Source organism: Centroberyx affinis, unplaced genomic scaffold, assembly GCF_046629955.1.
Source record: "Centroberyx affinis isolate AG114_WGS23_722 - 3 ecotype Tasmania unplaced genomic scaffold, CSIRO-AGI_Caff_v1 ptg007426l_1, whole genome shotgun sequence".
Classification (NCBI taxonomy): domain Eukaryota; kingdom Metazoa; phylum Chordata; class Actinopteri; order Beryciformes; family Berycidae; genus Centroberyx; species Centroberyx affinis.
The window spans coordinates 1-22,040 of NW_027283749.1; the positions used below are offsets into that span (position 1 = coordinate 1).

General features: G+C 42.9%; 1 protein-coding gene across 1 annotated transcript; it reads left to right on the forward strand.

Moving 5' to 3' along the window:
- Positions 1 to 18: 18 nt before the first annotated feature.
- Positions 19 to 21,559, forward strand: LOC139639577 (calpain-2 catalytic subunit-like; the record flags this gene model as incomplete). The annotated part of the gene is made up of 19 exons (XM_071513700.1): positions 19 to 103; positions 752 to 870; positions 3,183 to 3,316; positions 6,122 to 6,290; positions 7,405 to 7,488; positions 7,594 to 7,679; positions 8,946 to 9,020; positions 10,290 to 10,450; positions 11,896 to 12,065; positions 12,960 to 12,971; positions 13,839 to 14,050; positions 16,103 to 16,139; positions 16,500 to 16,565; positions 16,674 to 16,731; positions 17,363 to 17,427; positions 18,122 to 18,190; positions 18,765 to 18,843; positions 19,605 to 19,721; positions 21,501 to 21,559. Coding segments are annotated over 19 exons (1,857 nt in total), but the record flags the coding sequence as incomplete, so codon positions are not given.
- Between the last annotated feature and the right edge of the window lie 481 nt (positions 21,560 to 22,040).

A 22,040-nucleotide genomic window follows, 5' to 3' on the forward strand; every position in this document is an offset into this window, starting at 1 on the left:
AATCATTAATCACCTGATGTATCGTCCAATCAGGAGCTGTGTTCCAATCCCCAGTTCATCATTGGTGGAGCCAAGAGGACGGACATCTGTCAGGGGGCGCTGGGTGAGCCACACACACACACACACTCACACACACACACACACTCACACACACTCACACACACACACACACACACACACACACACACACACACACACACACACACACACACACACACACACACACACACACACACACACACACACACACACACACACTCTCTCTTTACAGTTTCCTTCTATATAAACACACAGCTTCATGTGATTCAGTCCAACACTCAGCTGCAGTTTGTTTCAGCTGCAGAAATAAAATCCATAAAGGAGTAAATCTGCTGCATCGACATCTGTGAGAACCTGATGAATCAGCTGTGAGAAACAAAACAAAGATAACAGAGTCCAGACGAGTCGGTCTGAGCTGACTTCAGATCAGTCTGTTCATCAGAATGAACCTGCAGCTGTTTTCTCTTCATGTGTCACACTGTTCAACCTGAACACAAGATGTTCATTTACTGAACTATTAACCTGCTGAGACTCTGTCTGTCTGCCTGTCTGTCTGTCTGTCTGTCTCTCTCTCTGTCTGTCTGTCTGTCTGTCTCTCTGTCTGTCTGTCTCTCTCTCTGTCTGTCTGTCTCTCTCTCTGTCTGTCTCTCTCTCTCTGTCTGTCTCTCTCTCTCTCTCTCTCTCTCTCTCTCTCTCTCTCTCTCTCTGTCAGGTGACTGCTGGCTGCTGGCGGCCATCGCCTCTCTGACTCTGGATCAGCAGATCCTGAGTCGGGTCGTCCCGCCTGGACAGAGCTTCCAGGAAGAATATGCTGGCATCTTCCACTTCCAGGTGACTCTCTCTCTCTCTCTCTCTCTCTCTCTCTCACACACACACACACACACACACACACACAAACACTAATTAAAAAATAACAAACTTCAAAAACTTCAGAAATAATATGAATGTAACAGAAATAAACTGAAGTTACTACTACTGCTGCTACTATCATTAGTACTACTACAATAATAGAATAATCATAAACTCTATCTGAATAGAACTTCTTTAGAACAAACTTTACATAATGCTTTACATAGTGCTTTTCACATAAAAGCAAACATCATACTCAAAAAATGAATTAAAACAAGTAAAACCAAAAAGACATGAGACAGAAAGATAAAAACTAGAGGGTAAAAAAAATGAGTCTAGTCTATAAAAATAAGTTTTAAGAAGTGAAAATGATAAATGATACTGATGATACACGAGCTGCTGAAAACACGTCATGTTCCTGTTCTTTCTATTATCTCTTCATCTTTATTTGTCCTTTTTTCCTCTATAAAGCACTTGGTGACTAATCTGGAATAATCAGTTTTATACAACAGTTAGTTCTGGAGTGATTTGATTGGACGGGAGGCTGATACAGTGTAACAGCACTGGAACGTTCTACTGAAGTTCTGTTGGAACCGTTCCCTGTTACAGAGACACTGCTCTATACAGTCTGTCCGCCATTTTGTACTAGAGTCTGAATTCTCAACGGTTAATTTGATTCACTATATAGTCCACTATAAAATACCCACAATGCACTGCAAATTGTAGAGAACAGACAACGTACCATACATTTTCTCCTGTAAACCACAATGCAATGCGATCGTGTCTCACCGAAGAAGAAGAGTCGTGCCAGTCGCTAGCTTGTGAGCTAGCTAATGTTAGCTAGCTAACGTTAGCTAGCTAATGTTCACCAGCTTATTGTTTGCCAAACCAAAACCGCTCGCTGCCATCAGCAGACAGCAGCTTACTTAACAAAACCACACAGACACATGATTCAAATTCAACAATTTATTTGTAATTTAATGTTCAAAACTTAAAAAAATGGATAGGCCTACCTGAGTCCACATCAGCACTCTGTCATGATTCTGGTCTGTTGTGAGACTCCCAGACTCCGCCTGGTGTTTTCCACCAGAACAGACACGACAGTCAACTTCACATTCATATTCAACTCTGCTTCTAGAAAGAGGCGTGATTATTTTCTACGATCGAATCACAGCTGTGCTGATGAACAGTAAAACAGCACTCCCTGTCATATTGCTTAAATAATAATGTGTTTTATACCATGGTCTGGGTGAATACTCCATTTTGATTGGCTGCGGGGTGTCCATTAATTCCTGATAATGGACACCTACTAAGTAGTTCCAGTGAAACTGTCTGTTCACCGTTCTAAATTAATGCGCTGGCTACGTAGCATCAGCCTGTATCTAACATGAGTAACCATAGCAACAGGGACGCAGTCAAAGCCTCCGTTCATTTGTTTGTGAAAATCTTGATATTGATTTGAGGACAATGACATGGCTGATAGCTAGCTAGTCTTGTTGTTAAACATACTGTCAAATTATATTTACTGTTTGTTATTGACTCTGAATGTTGCTAGCATAACGTTAGCTTTCTGGCTCCTAGCTGAGCCAAAGGGTTCTATGAGCTGAGCGGACTAGAAATATCTCCTGCTGCCAAGTCCTATCTAAGGTTCGTCCTATTTACTGGAGCAGTGAACAACGTTTCCGTTGCATAAGAACCTTATGGGACGGTAATGACTGTTCCAGGTATTAGTCAAACCCTCAGGTGTTACCAGGGAAACTGAGTTATGGCTTGTGAAAATCTTTAGATTTTGATTACAAAACACATGAAAATATAAATTAATGGTCTTCATTTTATTTTCTTTGGCAAGTGACCATGGTATAAGCGGGATAAGGAATCAGGAATCAGGAATTAATGGACGACGGGGAGGCCAGAGCCGTCCGACACCTCCTCTGGCATTATCCCTTACATAATCTCCTTCTAAAAGCAGACTTGAATATGAATGTGAAGTTGAATATCGTGTCTCGGTCCAGTGGAAAACACCAGGCAGCGTCAGAGCGGCCGGCTCAAAGCTCCACACCAAACCATCTGTGTTCAGCTGCTTTGAAGCGTTTGTAATTTTCTCATCACTATTCAGGCTGTAGCAAATAAACTATTTGTTTTGTGCATTAAACAGTTTCCCATCTTTTCTATTTTATGAGTCTCTATTGTTCCCAACAAGGACGAGTGGAAACAGCGTGTCCCTGTCGGCAGGAAGTGATGTCACGCTGTCTTCCTGTGTGTGTGTGTGTGTGTGTGTGTGTGTGTGTGTGTAGCTGTGGCAGTACGGACAGTGGGTGGACGTTGTGGTTGATGACCAGCTGCCCACCAGAGACGGGAAGCTGCTGTTCGTTCACTCAGCCGAGGGCAACGAGTTCTGGAGCGCTCTGCTGGAGAAGGCCTACGCCAAGTGAGTCTCCAGTCACATGACCTGGACCGAGTCACATGACCTGGACCGAGTCACGTGACCAGGACCGAGTCACATGACCAGGACTCGCATTACATGACCTGGACTCAACTTGAGTCAGATGACTTGACTTGATGCATGAAGAGAAGACTTGAGACTTGACCTGACTTGGGTTCTGGTGACTTGGGACTTGACTCTGACTTGTACTCTGATGACTTGAAAAGGTTTCTAAAGTCTTGACTTGAGATCTTGTGTTTGTGTAAATGACTTAGATTGAAAGTGATGAGATTTGTTCCAGCAGACGACTGAATTTAAATTCTGTTTTCTGAATTTGTATGGAATGATTGAATTTATTGAAGTTGAAACTGATTATAGAAATCAAACTCATGATGCTCTTACCAAGTTTTTATCCTATTAAAACCATATTGCATTGAAAAGTCCTAGATATTTAGTTTTCTTTAAGATATTAAATTGATACTGGACTCTTGATTTGTTCTGACTTGACTTGCTGTTCTACATTTAGACTTGAGACTTGACATGAATGACTTGGACTTGACTTGGGACTTGGACTTGTGCTTCAGCCTGTGCTTCGCCACTCTTTCTAAACAGCAGGTGTCTGGTAGCTCTTTCCTGCTGAACAGAAAGTGAACTGGGTAATTAGCATGACAAGACAAAGAAAAGAGAAACTCAAACTGCATCATCAGAAAATCCAAGCTCCGCCCACACTGTTTGATTGACAGGTGATCTGTAGGAAGTGCAGTGCAGAAACATTACAGTGAAAGCAGGAACTCCAGGATGAATAAACTGAAGTCAGAACACACAGCAGGAGCCACAGTCTGTTTACTCCCAGACTCAGGACACACTGACATGGATTTAATGAAGTGGAAAGCACACACACGCACACACACACACACACACACACACACACACTGATCTCATCAAAGCATCAGAACAGTTTTGTACAGATTTAACTTCACCTGGTGTAGTGAGGCAGGCTGCCTGTGTTAAAGCAGCAGTGTGTGGTGTGTGTTGTGTGTGTGTTGTGTGTTGTGTTGTGTGTTGTGTGGTGTGTGTTGTGTGTTGTGTGTTGTGTGTTGTGTGTGTGTTGTGTGTTGTGTGGTGTTGTGTGTTGTGTGTTGTGTGTGTTGTGTGTGTTGTGTGTTGTGTTGTGAGGCGGATCAGCGGCTGGGTGGAGGAAGGTTTGCTCAGTAAACACTCACTACCGGCCACAACCTGGAACACAAACAGACCTGCAGATACAGGAGCTGACTCAGCACTTTACTGATTAGCTTACATATTAAATCCTGCTGCTCGCTCTGATTGTTCAGCATCACAGAAACTTCTGTTGTTCAGTTCTGATAGACACCAGGTAACCAGGTATCAAGAAAATCCTAAAGTTGAAATACCGGAAAATTTATCCACAAGGTCTGAGATTACTACACTCTTACATTTAAGTTACAGCATCCTGGTTCGATTGATAAAAGATAATAATACATATGAAATTTCTAGATTATTACCTTTGGACAGTGGAGGACTCATACATGACACCAGAGAATATTAAGTTTGTTTCAAACTTTAAATTTGAATGTTTGTCTCTTATGAAACCAAACAAGCATTTACATTCATATCATGGAACATGGAGTACAGTATTTCACCATTCTGAAAGATCATTTAGGTTTAAACAAAAACTCGGCCGTAAAAAAAAATATATAATAATAAAAAAAAACAACAATAACCCAGAAAACAAATCCTACTTTACTTTTACGTAAACCTACGTTACTTTTCCCACTAATGAGTAGTGTAAGGGATTACAATCTCAAATTCAGTAATTCCCAGTGAGCTGTGTTACTGTGTCACTTCAACCTGAACCTCCTTCAACCAGTTCTCACAATTCAAATTCAGTCTTGCAATTCAATTTCACTTAACTGAGACACACATCCTGGTCGTTGAGGAAGAGCAATTGAGCGCAGATTCTCAGAACTCCTTTTCGGCCAATCAGCACCTTCTGTATGTTTTTGACCATTTCCTTCACTCCCATTGATCCATGGACTTGATAAATGTTGAAGAACGTTTGTTTGGATCATGGATGAGGCGGACTGATGGAGCATCATGTCCAGAGAACTGAAGGGATCTGAATTTTCGGGCCAAAAACGTGAAAAGGAGTTCTGTGAATCTGCACTCGATTGCTCTTCCTCAACGACCAGGATGTGTCTCAGTAAACTGAATTTGAATTGTGAGAACTGAATACAGTTTCAGAGCAAATTAATTCAATTTCATAATATTACATTCAGTTTCAAGTTTATTGGAATTCGGTTTCAAACTAAAAAATTCAATTTCAAATTATGCTATTCAGATTCAGTTTTTCAATGCAATTATTCAAGTTAAACAATACAAATTCAAATTATGTGATTCAAATTCTGTTTTTTAACGCAATTATTCAAGTTGAGCAATTCAAATTCAAATATAAATAATTCAATTTCAGTTTCTAGTGACACATATTTCTGCCCATAGTTTTCCCGTTACTTTGCACTGATCTCAGTCAGGATCAGAGAACATTCTGGTCTGTTGTGGACTTTGTGTTTCAGCAGAACTCCACAGACAGAAACACAACATCCAGTTTATCAAAGCATCTGATACAGAAACACAGAGAGGAGAAACTCAGAGAAACAAGGAAACACAAAGTATCTGAAGGAGGAAGGGAGCCAATCACTGCTGCCGCTGAGGAGGAAGTGAAGTCATGTGATTAGTGAAGAGTAATTGATCAGATTTTCCCGGTAACCCGCCCCCGGCGCCTCCTCGCTCCCGCAGGGTGAGCGGCTCGTACGAGGCTCTGACCGGAGGCTCCACCATCGAGGGCTTCGAGGATTTCACCGGAGGAATCGCCGAGTCGTACGAGCTGCAGGAGGCTCCGCCCTCCCTGTTCAGGATCATGAAGAAAGCTCTGAAGCTCGGCTCGCTGCTGGGCTGCTCCATCACCGTAAACAAACTAACCCCTCTACTCTGGAGTTTACAACCTCCTCTCTCCTCTCCTTGTCTCCTCTCCTCTCCTGTCCTCTCCTGTCCTCTTCTCCTTGTCTCCTCTCCTCTCCTGTCCTCCTCTCCTTCTCTCCTCTCCTCTCCTCTCTCTCTCTCCTCTCCTCTCCTTGTCTCCTCTCCTCTCCTCTCCTGTCCTCCTCTCCTTGTCTCCTCTCCTCTCCTCTCCTCTCCTGTCCTCCTCTCCTTGTCTCCTCTCCTCTCCTGTTCCTCCTCTCCTTGTCTCCTCTCCTCTCCTCTCCTGTCCTCCTCTCCTTGTCTCCTCTCTCCTCTCTCCCTTGTCTCCTCTCCTCTCCTCTCCTTGTCTCCTCTCCTCTCCTCTCCTCGTCTCCTCCTCTCCTCTCCTCTCCTTGTCTCCTCTCCTCGCCTCTCCTCTCCCTCTCCCTCTCTCTCTCCTCTCTCCTCTCCTGTCTCTCTCCTCTCTCCTCCTTGTCTCCTCTCCTCCTCTCCTCTCCTCTCCTGTTCTCTCCTTGTCTCCTCTCCTTGTTCTCCTCTCTCTCTCCTCTCCTCTCTCCTCCTCTCCTCTCCTCTCCTCCTCTCCTTGTCTCCTCTCCTCCTCTCCTCTCCTCTCTCCTCTCCTCTCCTCTCCTTGTCTCTCTCCTCTCTCCTTGTCTCCCTCCTCTCTTGTCTCCTCTCTTCCTCTCCTCTCCTCCTCTCCTCTCCTCTCTCCTCCTCTCCTCTCCTCCTCTCCTTGTCTCCTCTCCTCCTCTCCTCTCCTCTCCTCTCTCCTCTCCTCTCCTCTCCTCTCCTCTCCTCTCCTCTCCTCTCCAACTCTCCTTGTCTCCTCTCCTCCCTCTCCTCTCCTCTCCTTGTCTCCTCTCCTCCTCTCCTCGTCTCCTCCCCTCCTCTCTCTCCTCTCCTCTCCTCTCCTCTCCTCTCCTCTCCTCTCCTCTCCTCTCCTCTCCTCTCCAGTTATCTAACCCTCAGCTGTAACCTCTGACCCTTTGGTTTCTTACTGCAGTGTGTGTGTGTGTGTGTGTGTGTGTGCGTGTGTGTGCGTGTGTGTGTGTGTGTGTGTGTGTGTGTGTGTGTGTGTGTGTGTGTGTGTGTGTGAACAGATCAGCAGCTCTAAAGACACGGAGGCCATCACCGGTCAGAAGCTGGTGAAGGGCCACGCCTACTCCATCACCGCAGCACAGGAGGTAAGACAGACAGACAGGAAGTGAGTCTTCTTCTGCTGTTTCACCGCCGTCAGTCGCTCTGGATGACAGTGATAAATGTGACTGACAGACACAAGCGTCCTGCAGGTCCATCTGTCCGGTTCTCCGGTGGAGCTGCTGAGGATCAGGAACCCGTGGGGCCAGGTGGAGTGGACCGGAGCCTGGAGCGACGGGTGAGTCCTGGACTGTGAGCGGAAGGTCGCCGGTTCAAATCCCCGGACCGGCCAAGTGAATTACAGTAATAAGGCTCTCAAACCTCGGTGGGCGGAGCCAGAGAAGGTTTTCTGTGTCTCAGTAACATCAGACTGAAGCTCAGTGAAGAAGACAAGAGGAAAGAGAGGAGGAATATTATGAAGCCTAGCGCTCTGCTGCTAACGGAAACAATACAATCTACCATACTGAGTTAGCTAGGTTAGCTAACTAGCTACCTTCAACATCGTGATGAGAACATGAATATATTTTTATTTATACTTTGACCAGAGTTCCTTCGTTGCCATTCAAGTTTGTGCTCCAAAAAACATGGTTATTTGGCTCCGCCCACTGAGGTTTAACTCAACCAATCAGATTATTTCTGCCTCTGAGAAACGTTAAAAAACTACAACTTGTTGATATAATGTCAGAGGTGGAAAGAGTACTGAAACATCATACCATAAAGCAAGGAATCTCCGTCTGTGTGTGTGTCCTTCACATATCTCGAGAACCGTTCGTCCGATCTACTTCATACTTGGCGGGTGTGTTGCTGGGGACCCGAGGAGGTGCAGCATGGGATTGGACATGCGACACGTTCAATATTAATAAACTTTGAATAAACAAGCGAGCGGCGCTCTGTGCAGCAGCGAGGCTCAAAGCGAACGACTGGAAGCTCAGTGTGGAGAGTGAAGCTGTTTGGATGAGCAGCTCCAGAAAGCTGCAAAAAGCAACACCAGAGGCCAAGCAGTCAGCCTGTTCCCAACAGACATGTTCCCAACAGACATGTTCTGAACAGACATGTTCCCAACAGACATGTTCTGAACAGGCTGTTCTGAACATGTCTGTTGGGAACAGGCTGTTCTGAACGGGCGCTGCACTAGTTTTACTCAACTAGAGTTTCTGAATCTGACATTAGAGATACTTGTGAGGCAAATTAGCTCATTACTGAGCTAATTTCAGAAAGGGCAGCAGATGGAAATACAGTGAAGGTTATTCCTGTAAAACCAGGTTGAACATTGTATAGCTGACTGGGACAGAGAAATGTTTGGTTCATTTCCATTCGCAGAGCGAGGCGTATCAGAGAAATAACTCCATTGTCTTGTGGTTGTGGTTTGCCAGCGAGTGTTTGCTGACTATATGAGCAGCCCAGAAACATGCCAACTATTCATTGTGTTGTTTTGTACAGTATGTGCTGATTGCAGACTGTAAGAGCAAAACAACTTTGTCATTAACGTGCGGCTCCTCGTCAGCTCGAAGGAATGGGACGGGGTCCGGCCGGAGGAGAAGTCCAAGCTGGAGCACTCGGCCGACGACGGAGAGTTCTGGTGGGTTCCGCTGCCGACAGATCACATGACCACAGAATGAAGATTGATGTCGATGGCGAATGAGACTTAAGGACTAGATTGACTTTGGTGGTGGAAACTATGAAACTATTGCTGCTGCAACACTTAGGTCAGGGAAAAGACTCGCTGTATTTAATTAAAAATCTACATCTGTAATGATGTAGTCCCAGTGCAGAAAGCTGTGTGTGTGTGTGTGTGTGTGTGTGGACTTATTGGTTAGAGAAGCCCCCTTGTAACTGAAAGGTCAAAGGTTAAATCCCTGGTTGAATCCCTCAGTTGGTCTATATGGAAATGTCAGGTAAATTACTAAACTGAACCTGACAGAGTGTGTTGGAGTGTGTTGGAGTGTGTTGGAGTGTGTTGGAGTGTGTTGGTGTGTGTTGGAGTGTGTTGGAGTGTGTTGGAGTGTGTTGGTGTGTGTTGGTGTGTGTTGGAGTGTGTTGGTGTGTGTTGGTGTGTGTTGGAGTGTGTTGGTGTGTGTTGGTGTGTGTTGGTGTGTGTTGGAGTGTGTTGGTGTGTGTTGGAGTGTGTTGGTGTGTGCTGTAGTGTGTTGGAGTGTGTTGGTGTGTGTTGGTGTGTGTTGGAGTGTGTTGGTGTGTGTTGGTGTGTGTTGGAGTGTGTTGGTGTGTGTTGGAGTGTGTTGGAGTGTGTTGGAGTGTGTTGGTGTGTGTTGGAGTGTGTTGGAGTGTGTTGGATTGTGTTGGTGTGTGTTGGAGTGTGCTGGAGTGTGTTGGAGTGTGTTGGAGTGTGTTGGAGTGTGTTGGATTGTGTTGGTGTGTGTTGGATTGTGTTGGAGTGTGTTGGAGTGTGTTGGAGTGTGTTGGATTGTGTTGGTGTGTGTTGGATTGTGTTGGAGTGTGTTGGATTGTGTTGGTGTGTGTTGGAGTGTGTTGGTGTGTGTTGGAGTGTGTTGGAGTGTGTTGGAGTGTGTTGGATTGTGTTGGTGTGTGTTGGATTGTGTTGGAGTGTGTTGGAGTGTGTTGGTGTGTGTTGGATTGTGTTGGATTGTGTTGGTGTGTGTTGGAGTGTGTTGGAGTGTGCTGGATTGTGTTGGTGTGTGTTGGAGTGTGTTGGAGTGTGCTGGATTGTGTTGGTGTGTGTTGGTGTGTGTTGGAGTGTGTTGGAGTGTGTTGGAGTGTGTTGGATTGTGTTGGAGTGTGTTGGAGTGTGCTGTAGTGTGTTGGACTGTATTGGTGTGTGTTGGAGTGTATTGTGTTAAGTTTCTTCTTCTCCTCCTCCTGCTGGCTGCAGGATGTGTTACCCAGACTTCCTGCGTCAGTTCTCCAGACTGGAGATCTGTAACTTGACTCCCGACACGCTGACCAGCGACTCGCTCGGCCGCTGGAGCTTCTCCCAGTTTGACGGCCTGTGGCGGGTCGGCTCCACGGCCGGAGGCTGCAGGAACTTCACAGGTGGCTCGAATAACGACCGAAAACTAGCTTAGCGTTACTTTAGTGCTAGCCGGCTGTGAGTGTCTCGCCAAATGAAAATATAACAATAAAAAATCTAATCAAATCGACAATAATGGCTCTCTGCTACATAAACGATAGTCCTGGTGTTTTAAGTCAGTCCAGTGGTCCAGCTTCCTCTGTGTTTCTGCACACAGTCAGCATAGTTCAGATGTCAGACTCGTTTTCCTCCTTCATTCATTCTTCGGTATGAAAAACAAACTTCCACAGAGCGAGAGAATCCATCACAGGAAACATGAAGCCGAACTTTCTGTTTTCTCCTCATTTCACTGATCTGAGTCGAGTGTTTTCTGACCTCCCGTCAGTCAGCTGACAGGAAGTCATCCTCAAAACACTTCACTGTCTCATCCATCGCTTTTCATTCAGAAGGACAGCAGTTCAGTTCAAACTAGGTTTGACACTGCAAAGTTTGGATTTTAAAAACAAGTAAATGTTTAAAAATCTAATTTCACTAGTCCATACCCAGGGATGCGCGCGCCACAACTCCGCACAGACTCCAAAAATGCACATAAACAGCGTAAATTTGGGAAAATGGAAAAATCAGCTACATCAGTCCCTGCCTATGCCTATGCTCAATGCCCATGTGCAGTTTCAGATTGATTGGCCAAACCACTGAGGAGAAAAATGGATGCAGACAGACAGACGGACAGAGTTTTCCTCATTTTATAGTAGGATAAAATGTAAACTAGATGTAGACAGAAGTAAATAGGCTTTAACACTTAACAGTGTTCTCCTTTAACAACTAGTGCTTCTGCTAACATCCGCTTAGCAAAGCCTGCTATGTTAACGTTACATCCACCACAAGGGACACTTACAATGAAGAAGTCCAGCAAACAAAATGCAAAACCTAAATCAAACAACCGAATGTTGGAAAATGACACAACTCACCTTATCAGGAAACCAGGAAACTAAAAATTAATCTTCTACTAGCTAGACAAACATTTCCACAGGCAGTTAGATTATTACAGAGAAATGTGAAATGGAAAATCAATCTTCCAGTACAGCAGCAGGATCATCAGCTGGTGTGTGAAGGATCCTGCCAGACCTTTAGGACCTGATGAAAATCCTACAGGCTCCTACACAGCAGCACAGGGAGACGCTGGACATTCTGGCATATTGATAATAATAATTATAATAATAAACTTTATGTGTATAGCACTTTTTAAAAACAGAGTTTACTAAGTGCTTTGACAGTGAAATAAAAGAAAACATCAAACTCATAAACCCCTTGTACAAACTGGAGATGTTACAGAATCAAAATAAGATTTAAGACAAAAGCTGATGGAGCATCTGAATTAGTGTTACCATTAGCATTATTAGTATTTTTATTAGTATTAATACTAGTATTAGCACTGGAAAGCAGGCTGACGAACCTGTCCTCTCCACAGCCACGTTCTGCTCCAACCCTCAGTTCGTCATCCGGCTGGAGGACGTGGACGACGAGCCTCACGACGGCGAGGACGGCTGCACCGTCCTGATCGGTCTGATGCAGAAGGACGGGCGCAGGGAGCGCCGCTTCGGACGGGACCTCAACACCATCGGCTTCGCCATCTACAAGGTACTGAACAAGGCCTGAACAAGGCCTGAACAAGGCCTGAACAAGGCTTGAACCAGGCCTGAAGCAGGACGGGTCACTGTCAACACATCTGCACGTCACACATGTCACTGCGGTTCCCAGGACACTGATGTCCGAGGTCCCAAAACCCAACAGCCACTTCCACTCTTCTGCCAGCCAACCAGAAGTTCAGAACAGTGTTTCATACTTGAATAACGTGTTCTTGCTTCTATTAATGACTCTGAGAAAATGTAGGTTTTCTTTTCTGGAACTAACTTTATAAAGGAATAACTTTTTAGCTAAAACCTCGGTCACCTCGTCTCTCTTATGTTTTTACACTCTGTCCATTCTTCATCTAACAACAGAAGAGGAGCCCAACATGTTTGTTAATCAGACAGCTCTGTAAGCAAACTCTCATCAGAGCTTAACATTGAATTATGATCTAAACTTTATTTCCTTTGACCTATTTGAACAGCAATACTAAGTTTATCTCCTAACCTTTCAACATCAAATCATCAATGCACCACATGAACAGGACTCCACATGATGGTTGGACACCTGGAGAGGAAACTCAGATCTCTAGAAACTAGAAACACAGATGTGTTGAAAATGACTCGTCCTTTGTAAGAGCAAAGATAAAGAGGGTTTGGATTAGAGCTGGGCGATATATCGTATAATATCTATATTGTGATATGAGACTAGATATCGTCTGGGATTTCGATTATCATAACATTGTGAAATAACTTAAATGTTATGATGATTAGTAATGATCAGTACTAATTCTCACAAATTTCTAAAATATTGTGATATTTGATTTTGTCAACATCGCCCAGCCCGAGTTTGGATGCATGTGATTCTTTATCTTTGACATTTCTCTATTTTTGTGTTTTTCTCCAGGTGCCTGATGAGGTGAGAACACCTAACAACACTCAGATGGATTCAATGCAAATACTTTCACTCATTGAAACCTGTAGTAATAATAATAATAATAATAATAATAATAATGATAATAATAACTTCACAATCAAGACAAATAAACACAGAAACAAGGTTAGACAAGAAAAGAAGAGCACAACAGCAAAAATGACGGTAAGAGGTTTAGGGTCTGGGGTCAAAAGATCAGGAGTAACATCAACCTACTCTATGAACCAGTAATCCCTTAAAATAACCTTACATTTTCATTCATTTACATTAATTCACACCTTAATTCATGCAAAATTAAAATGAGTTAAAGGAGTTGTTAATGGAGGAGATCCCATCGATACCTCCCTAAACTCCCCTTAATCTTCACTCCTTTTAATCTAATTTAATGTAAAATTCAGGGAGACTTTCCAATAATAATCATTGATAACCTGTAAACCTGCACAGAAGTCATGAAAAAACCCTTAATTCCTAATGTCTCCACGAATCAACCCATGAATAAATCCCTTAAAAACCCATGATACTAACCTTACTTTTTTGAAGCTATTTTAATGGATAATTAATGTTTATCTAATGAGATATTAAGGACATTTCAGGGATACAATTAACGAGTTTGGTTTCTTAGTGATAGTGGAATAACTGGAAAAGAAGTATCATTACATAAAAGCAGATCTGTGGAAAATAGGTCTTAAGAAGTGATTTAAAAGAAGACACTGATTCTGTAAAGAGGAACAGTTCTGACAGCGAAGTGCCGGTCTCCGTTAGTCTGAAGTCTAGATGTTGATTTACATAAATGTAGATATATTTACATAGTTTTTATAATGACAACATGACTGACCCTTCCCCTGTGAGCAGTATAAGGGCCGCAGTAACGTCCGCCTGGGTCCGGACGTCCTGCTGAGGACGAACGCTGTGGCTCGCAGCCGAACCTTCATCAACCTGAGGGAGGAGTGCGACCGCTTCAAGCTGCCGCCCGGCGAGTACGCCATCATCCCCTCCACCTTCGAACCGCACCGCAAAGGAAGCTTCATCCTGAGGGTCTTCACTGAGAAACAGGCCGCCGCCAGGTCAGAGAGCAGACAGACAGGCAGGCAGGCAGGCAGACAGGCAGACAGACAGACAGGCAGGCAGACAGACAGACAGACAGACAGACAGACAGACAGAGAGATAGACAGACAGACAGGCAGTGAGTCTAAGTATAGTGAGTCCTATCTCTGTAGTGAGTCCTATCTCTCTATAGTGAGTCCTATCTCTGTACAGTGAGTCCTATCTCTCTAAAGTGAGTCCTATCTCTGTAGTGAGTCCTATCTCTCTATAGTGAGTCCTATCTCTCTATAGTGAGTCCTATCTCTGTACAGTGAGTCCTATCTCTGTAGTGAGTCCTATCTCTCTATAGTGAGTCCTATCTCTGTATAGTGAGTCCTATCTCTGTACAGTGAGTCCTATCTCTGTAGTGAGTCCTATCTCTCTATAGTGAGTCCTATCTCTCTAAAGTGAGTCCTATCTCTGTACAGTGAGTCCTATCTCTGTAGTGAGTCCTATCTCTCTATAGTGAGTCCTATCTCTGTATAGTAAGTCCTATCTCTCTATAGTGAGTCCCATCTCTTTATAATGAGTCCTATCTCTTTATAGTGAGTCCTATCTCTTTATAGTGAGTCCTATCTCTGTACTGAGTCCTATCTCTGTATTGAGTCCTATCTCTGTAGTGAGTCATATCTCTGTATAGTGAGTCCTATCTCTGTACTGAGTCCTATCTCTCTCTTTATAGTGAGTTCTATCTCTGTATTGAGTCCTATCTCTCTCTTTATAGTGAGTCCTATCTCTGTACTGAGTCCTATCTCTCTCTTTATAGTGAGTCCTATCTCTGTATTGAGTCCTATCTCTGTACTGAGTCCTATCTCTCTCTTTATAGTGAGTCCTATCTCTGTATTGAGTCTTATCTCTGTAGTGAGTCCTATCTCTGTAGTGAGTCCTATCTCTCTCTTTATAGTGAGTCCTATCTCTGTACAGTGAATCCTATCTCTGTACAGTGAATCCTATCTCTGTAGTGAGTCCTATCTCTCTCTTTATAGTGAGTCCTATCTCTGTAGTGAGTCCTATCTCTGTTGTGAGTCCTGTCTCTTTATAGTGAGTCCCATCTCTGTATAGTGAGTCCTATCTCTAGTGAGTCCTATCTCTCTCTTTATAGTGAGTCCTATCTCTGTAGTGAGTCCTACCTCTTTATAGTGAGTCCTATCTCTGTACAGTGAGTCCTATCTCTGTACAGTGAATCCTATCTCTGTACAGTGAGTCCTATCTCTGTATATTGAGTTCTATCTCTGTAGTGAGTCCTACCTCTTTATAGTGAGTCCTATCTCTGTACAGTGAGTCCTATCTCTGTACAGAGAATCCTATCTCTGTATATTGAGTCCTATCTCTGTATAGTGAGTCCTATCTCTAGTGAGTCCTATCTCTCTCTTTATAGTGAGTCCTATCTCTGTAGTGAGTCCTACCTCTTTATAGTGAGTCCTATCTCTGTACAGTGAGTCCTATCTCTACACAGTGAATCCTATCTCTGTACAGTGAGTCCTATCTCTGTATATTGAGTTCTATCTCTGTAGTGAGTCCTACCTCTTTATAGTGAGTCCTATCTCTGTACAGTGAGTCCTATCTCTGTACAGTGAATCCTATCTCTGTATATTGAGTCCTATCTCTGTAGTGAGTCCTACTTCTTTATAGTGAGTCCTATCTCTGTAGTGAGTCCTATCTCTTTATATTGAGTCCTATCTCTGTATTGAGTACTATCTCTGTATAGTGAGTCCTATCTCTGTAGTGAGTCCTATCTCTGTATAGTGAGTCCTATCTCTTTATAGTGAGTCCCATCTCTCTATAGCGAGTCCTATCTCTCTATAGTGAGTCCTATCTCTCTCTGTATAGCGAGTCCTATCTATATATAGTGAGTCATATCTCTTTAGTTAGTCCTATGTCTTTATAGTGAGTCTTATCTCTGTACAGTGAGTCCTATCACTGTATAGTGAGTCCTATCTCTTTAGTTAGTCCTATGTCTTTATAGTGAGTCTTATCTCTGTATAGTGAGTCCTATCTCTGTAGTGAATCCTATCTCTCTCTGTGTGTTTCAGTCCCATGGAGGAGGATGTAGATGCCAACATCAAGGAGGTTCGTATTACACATCTTTACGTTATATTCTGCTTTAAATTGATTCAACATCTATGTGATATTTCAGTTAATTTCCAAAACATGGTGTTTCCATTTTGGATAAGGTCACTGCCTGAAGTTCATTATGTAATATTATATATAATATAATATAATATAATATAATATAATATAATATAATATAATATAATATAATATAATATTATATTATATTATATAAAATATAAAGGGTCCATTCTGTAAGTGTCTGACTGAGCCAACCAAGTACCATCATTAGGTTTAATGTAGTGCTATGAATCATTATTTCACACTGTCACATTTTTCAAATGAACTCACTAAAAACAGTAAATCTTTTCCTTCCAGTCTGATGTTGTAGAGAACGATGTGGACCCCCACTTCAAACATCTGTTCGTCCAGATCTCTGGAAATGTAACTTTTACAATAATCTAAGTATTTCATTTCCAAATCATCGACTACTTTCCTGTCAAACTGATAGGAGACAAAACACTCATGTTTTATTGTGTTCTATTTTGACAGGACTCAGAGATTTCAGCCTTTGAGCTCCAACAGATTTTGGACAAAGTGGTCGCTCAGAGTAAGAACAGTTTAACTTCATCTCATCTCAGATTTTTGAAAGAATGGATACTGCAGGGTTCCCACACCATTTCAATTTGAAAATTTCATACTTTTTGCACACCTTACTTTCTTAATTTGACGATTTGGCTGATTGGCTCGCCCGGAATAACTCTGCAACATCACTTTATAGATGAAGATTATTCTTCACAGCGATAAACATAAGAATATGTGAGATGACAGGGGTCAGAAAACGTGGAGCTGGACAGCAGGACAACAGGACAATATTTTTCAATACATTTCCAATATTTTGTGCAACTTTCCTAGACCTGGAACTTCCCCAATTCTTCTTCCATACATGTCCTTTCCTGTGTAGGAACCTGACAGATACATAACAAAACAGGAGAGATCTGTCTTCATGCAGCAGCACAGTGAGCATGTTTTGTCTATGCAAAGCGTATGCTGATGAAGATGAAGGCTGCAGCTGAAACCTTCACTGTGCTGCTGGATGAAGACTGAAGGCAGTTCCTCCAGATTCTGCAGCTCTGCAAGCCTTTTCAGCTGAGCCTCTGTATGTGTGAAGTCCATTAAATAAATGAAGTGAAGAAATATAGTGTTGTACTAAAGAATCTCCCTGTTGTGTCACTTCCAAGGAGCCGATGTTAAAACGGATGGTTTCAGTCTCCGGACCTGCCGGCACATGGTCAGCCTGCTGGATGTATCCTCTAAATATAAAGATAATTTATACTTTACTATCAATCTGAAGTTAGATGTATTCCTTGCTTGTATTGCCAGTCAAGACATTCACTCATTATTATCAGAGGATTTTAAATAATCCAATGTTCTTGTAGCAGGCAGGTTGGGCAGTGACAGTGATGTAATGTGGTAACTATAACCAATTCTTATTAGACTACAGTTAGAAAAAATCGGAGATTACTAATTGGATTACTCAGAAGCGTGTTTGAAGGCAGAAATGTATTTTGGTATCATAGATACAAACATTCAAAACAAGGGTTTAGATGATTATAATGAGGCTATTCAAAATGATTTGATGCTTAAACTGGAATCTGAACTGGAGTCTGTTTTACTTTACATTTGATCAACTTTGGAGATAAACAATTCCAAAGTAACTGCAAGTAATCAGACTGCAGTACTGATTTTAGTAATCTGGTGTCTGTTCAGTTACAGTCTGCAGGTCTCAGTCCAGACAAACACTACAGCAGCTCAACCAGACAGGAGGAACCTCAGTGATGAGCTGCTGTAGTGTTTGGTTGGACTGCAGACTCTCTGACCTCCATGGACCAGGATGGAGAACCTCTGATCTAATGGATTACATTAGAGCAGTTTAAACATTTTAAGAAGGTAGCTGTTCACCTGCCCCTCCTGCTGGTTGAACCTTGACCGGTACTCAGAGGGACGGCTCGGCCAAGCTGGGCCTGGTGGAGTTCCACGCTCTTTGGACCAAGATCCAGAAATACCTGGTGAGGACAACAGATGGAGCTTTTAATTCATTCCATAGCTGGCAAAACACTGATGTACGGTGAGGGAAGGCAGGGTCACATGGCTGTGGGGATCAAACCTGTGACCCTCCAGTTACAGGACAGTCTCTCTAACCAGCGGACCAAACTGCTGCCAGGCTTCACTGCTGAGCTGTTGTTCACTTCTGCTCATCCATCATTCAGTTTGTCATTAAGATTCTTCAATATCATGTTTTGTATCAGCCTTAACGAGCTCTGACTCCTAATGAGATCTATGCCTTAACGAGCTCTGGACCTTAACAAGCTCTGGACCTTAACGAGACAGCAGCACCAGTCTTTCCTTTGTTAGAGCTGACAAAAGCTGATAAAACATATTATTGTCACTAAGAGTAATACAATGAAAGAAAGATAATTTGATGAAAATGATGAAAAGGCCTTTTTGTACATATAGGTCTTGAGAAGTAATGAACGACAGAAGTAAAGGACAACTCACTTGAGTTTCTAACATAGTTCTTCATCTTCTCTTTCTTCGTCTTCTTCTTCTTCTTCTTCTTCTTCTTCTCCTCCTGTGTTGCAGGAAGTCTTTAAGCGCCACGACTCGGATGGCTCTGGGACGATGAGCAGCCATGAGCTGCGAGGAGCGCTGGCTGAAGCCGGTAAAGACTGCTGAGTTTACAGAACAAGCTGTTACTGAGACAGGATGAAGCTTCAGTTCAGAAAACACCAAACCATGCTGATATTTCCCATGAGCCACCACTGACCTGCTGTTGTTTTCTACTAATTTTGAATTGTTATCTTCACTACTTTGGAGAAAACTGTCAGTCAGAACACATGGCATTAGAAACCGTTGTATAGAAAGCTATCAAACCCCCAGATCAGGTCCTTGAGGGGGTTCAAGGGGTTCTTGAAGGGGGTTCCAGGTGTCCACAAGGTGTTCCAGAGGTCCTTCAGGGGGTTCCAAAGGGTCCTTGACAGGGGTTCCAGGGGTCCTTCAGGAGGATCCAGGTGTCTACTAGGGGGTTACAGGGGTCCTTGACAGAGTTCTTGGGGTCCATAAGGGGGTTCCAAGGTACTTTAAGGGGTTCCAGGGGTCCTTGAGGGGATTCAAGGAGTCCTTGGGCTTTGAGGGTGTTCCAGTGGTACTTGACGGGGTTCTAGGTGTCCACAAGGGGTTCCAGGGGTCCTTGACGGGGTTCTAGGTGTCCACAAGGGGTTCCAGGGATCCTTGACGGGGTTCTAGGTGTCCACAAGGGGTTCCAGGGGTCTTTGAGGGGTTCCAGGATGCTTGGAGGGGTTCCAGAATGTTCTTCACTGGGTGTACAGGGACTTGAGGTTGTACACATAATCCCAGGACAGAACTCCATCCAGATGTTATGCCACATTCCTGTCCTGACGTGGAACTCCCTCTGTGCTGCAGGGTTCCAGGTGAACAGCGATGTGATCCAGGAAGTCGTGACTTGTTACGCCGACGCTCACTATGCCATCGACTTTGACTGTTTCGTCGGCTGCCTGATCCGCCTGGAGCTGCTGTTCAGTGAGTCACACACTGACTGTTCACACTGTTCACACTGTTCACTCTGTTCACTCTGTTCACACTGTTCACACTGTTCACTCTGTTCACACTGTTCACTCTGTTCAGTCTGTTCACTCTGTACTGACTGTTCACTCTGTTCACACTGTTCACACTGTTCACTCTGTTCACACTGTTCACTCTGTTCACACTGTTCAGTCTGTTCACTCTGTACTGACTGTTCACTCTGTTCACTCTGTTCAGACTGTTCACACTGTTCACACTGTTCACTCTGTTCACACTGTTCACACTGTTCACTCTGTTCACACTGTTCAGTCTGTTCACTCTGTTCAGACTGTTCACTCTGTTCACACTGTTCAGTCTGTTCACTCTGTACTGACTGTTCACTCTGTTCACTCTGTTCAGACTGTTCACACTGTTCACACTGTTCACTCTGTTCACACTGTTCACTCTGTTCACTCTGTTCAGACTGTTCACACTGTTCACACTGTTCACTCTGTTCAGACTGTTCACTCTGTTCACACTGTTCACACTGTTCACTCTGTTCACACTGTTCACACTGTTCAGTCTGTTCACTCTGTACTGACTGTTCACTGTTCACACTGTTCACTCTGTTCACACTGTTCACACTGTTCACTCTGTTCACACTGTTCAGTCTGTTCACTCTGTACTGACTGTTCACTGTTCACACTGTTCACTCTGTTCACACTGTTCACACTGTTCACTCTGTTCACACTGTTCACACTGTTCACTCTGTTCACTCTGTTCAGTCTGTTCACTCTGTACTGACTGTTCACTCTGTTCACACTGTTCACACTGTTCACACTGTTCACTCTGTTCAGTCTGTTCACTCTGTACTGACTGTTCACTCTGTTCACACTGTTCACACTGTTCACTCTGTTCACACTGTTCAGTCTGTTCACTCTGTACTGACTGTTCACTCTGTTCACTCTGTTCAGACTGTTCACTCTGTTCACACTGTTCACTCTGTTCACACTGTTCAGTCTGTTCACTTTGTACTGACTGTTCAGACTGTTCAGACTGTTCAGACTGTTCACTCTGTTCACTCTGTTCACACTGTTCACTCTGTTCAGACTGTTTTCACCTCAGTCAGCCTGGAAAGATCAAAACACACAAACCCAAGTTAGAGAAAGATACAAAACAAATATTAACATCATTAAAGGAGAGACAAATATCTCACAGCTTTTCTTATTGATCTTATTGAGTAGAAAATAGTTAAGAATCGTATTTTTACATTCTTAAATATGTGCTGTAAAATATAGAAATTATATACAGTAAATATATATACTAAAGGAAATCAAAAACATTTTCCACAGCAGGATGAGGTCATTACAGACAGAATGAATCAACTTATTTCTCAACATGGAAACAAACTACACAGACAAATAAATGCAGCATTCAAACCTGCAGTAAAGCTCATACAGTAAAGCATGTTAGCTAGAGAGCGCCATCTGGAGGACAGCTGCCGCCACAGCGCCTCCACTGACTCTGTGTGTGTGTGTGTGTGTGTGTGTGTGTGTGTGTGTGTGTGTGTGTGTGTGTGTGTACTGTATTTCTGACCCTTTATACATCTGGAAAACTTTATTTCAAAACATTCTGACGAGTTTCAGAAATCTATCTTCATCTTCTCTGACAGTAACTGACTTTTACTAAATAAAACATCATTTCCTGTGCAGAGGGAGAATCAGTCTCACCAAACACAACACTGGACTTGTTTCAGGGTTTTATTCTTTTCAATAAAGTTTTTTTTTTCCTCCACAGAAATGTTCAGAACTCTGGACAAGAAGAACCGAGGGAAGATTGAACTGGACGTACAGCAGGTAAAACTACAGTACTACACTGTACTGGTTCTATCATGGCACAGTACCAGTACTACAGAATAGTACTACAGTACTATACTGGCTCAGTAGCTTTATAACTGGACAGACTGCAGTATATCTAAACTGACTGAACTGCATGGAAACACTCGATTAGCATTAAACCTCCACTGCTTTGATTTATTTTTACATTTTTGGAGCTGTAATTCATATATTTTGTTATATCTTTTCATGTTATATTACATTATATTATGTTATGTTATGTTTTATGTTATGTTATTGTATTATACTGTTGTTACATCATGTTTTATATGTTATGTTGTTTTATATATACCATTTAATATAGATAGATAGATAGATAGATAGATTTATATACTGTATACTGTATATATATAATTTAAATAGTTTTATTTTGGTCACACTTTACAATAAGGGTCACTAAGTTAAGGGTTATTTAATGCTTAATTAACAGTTAACTAATGTG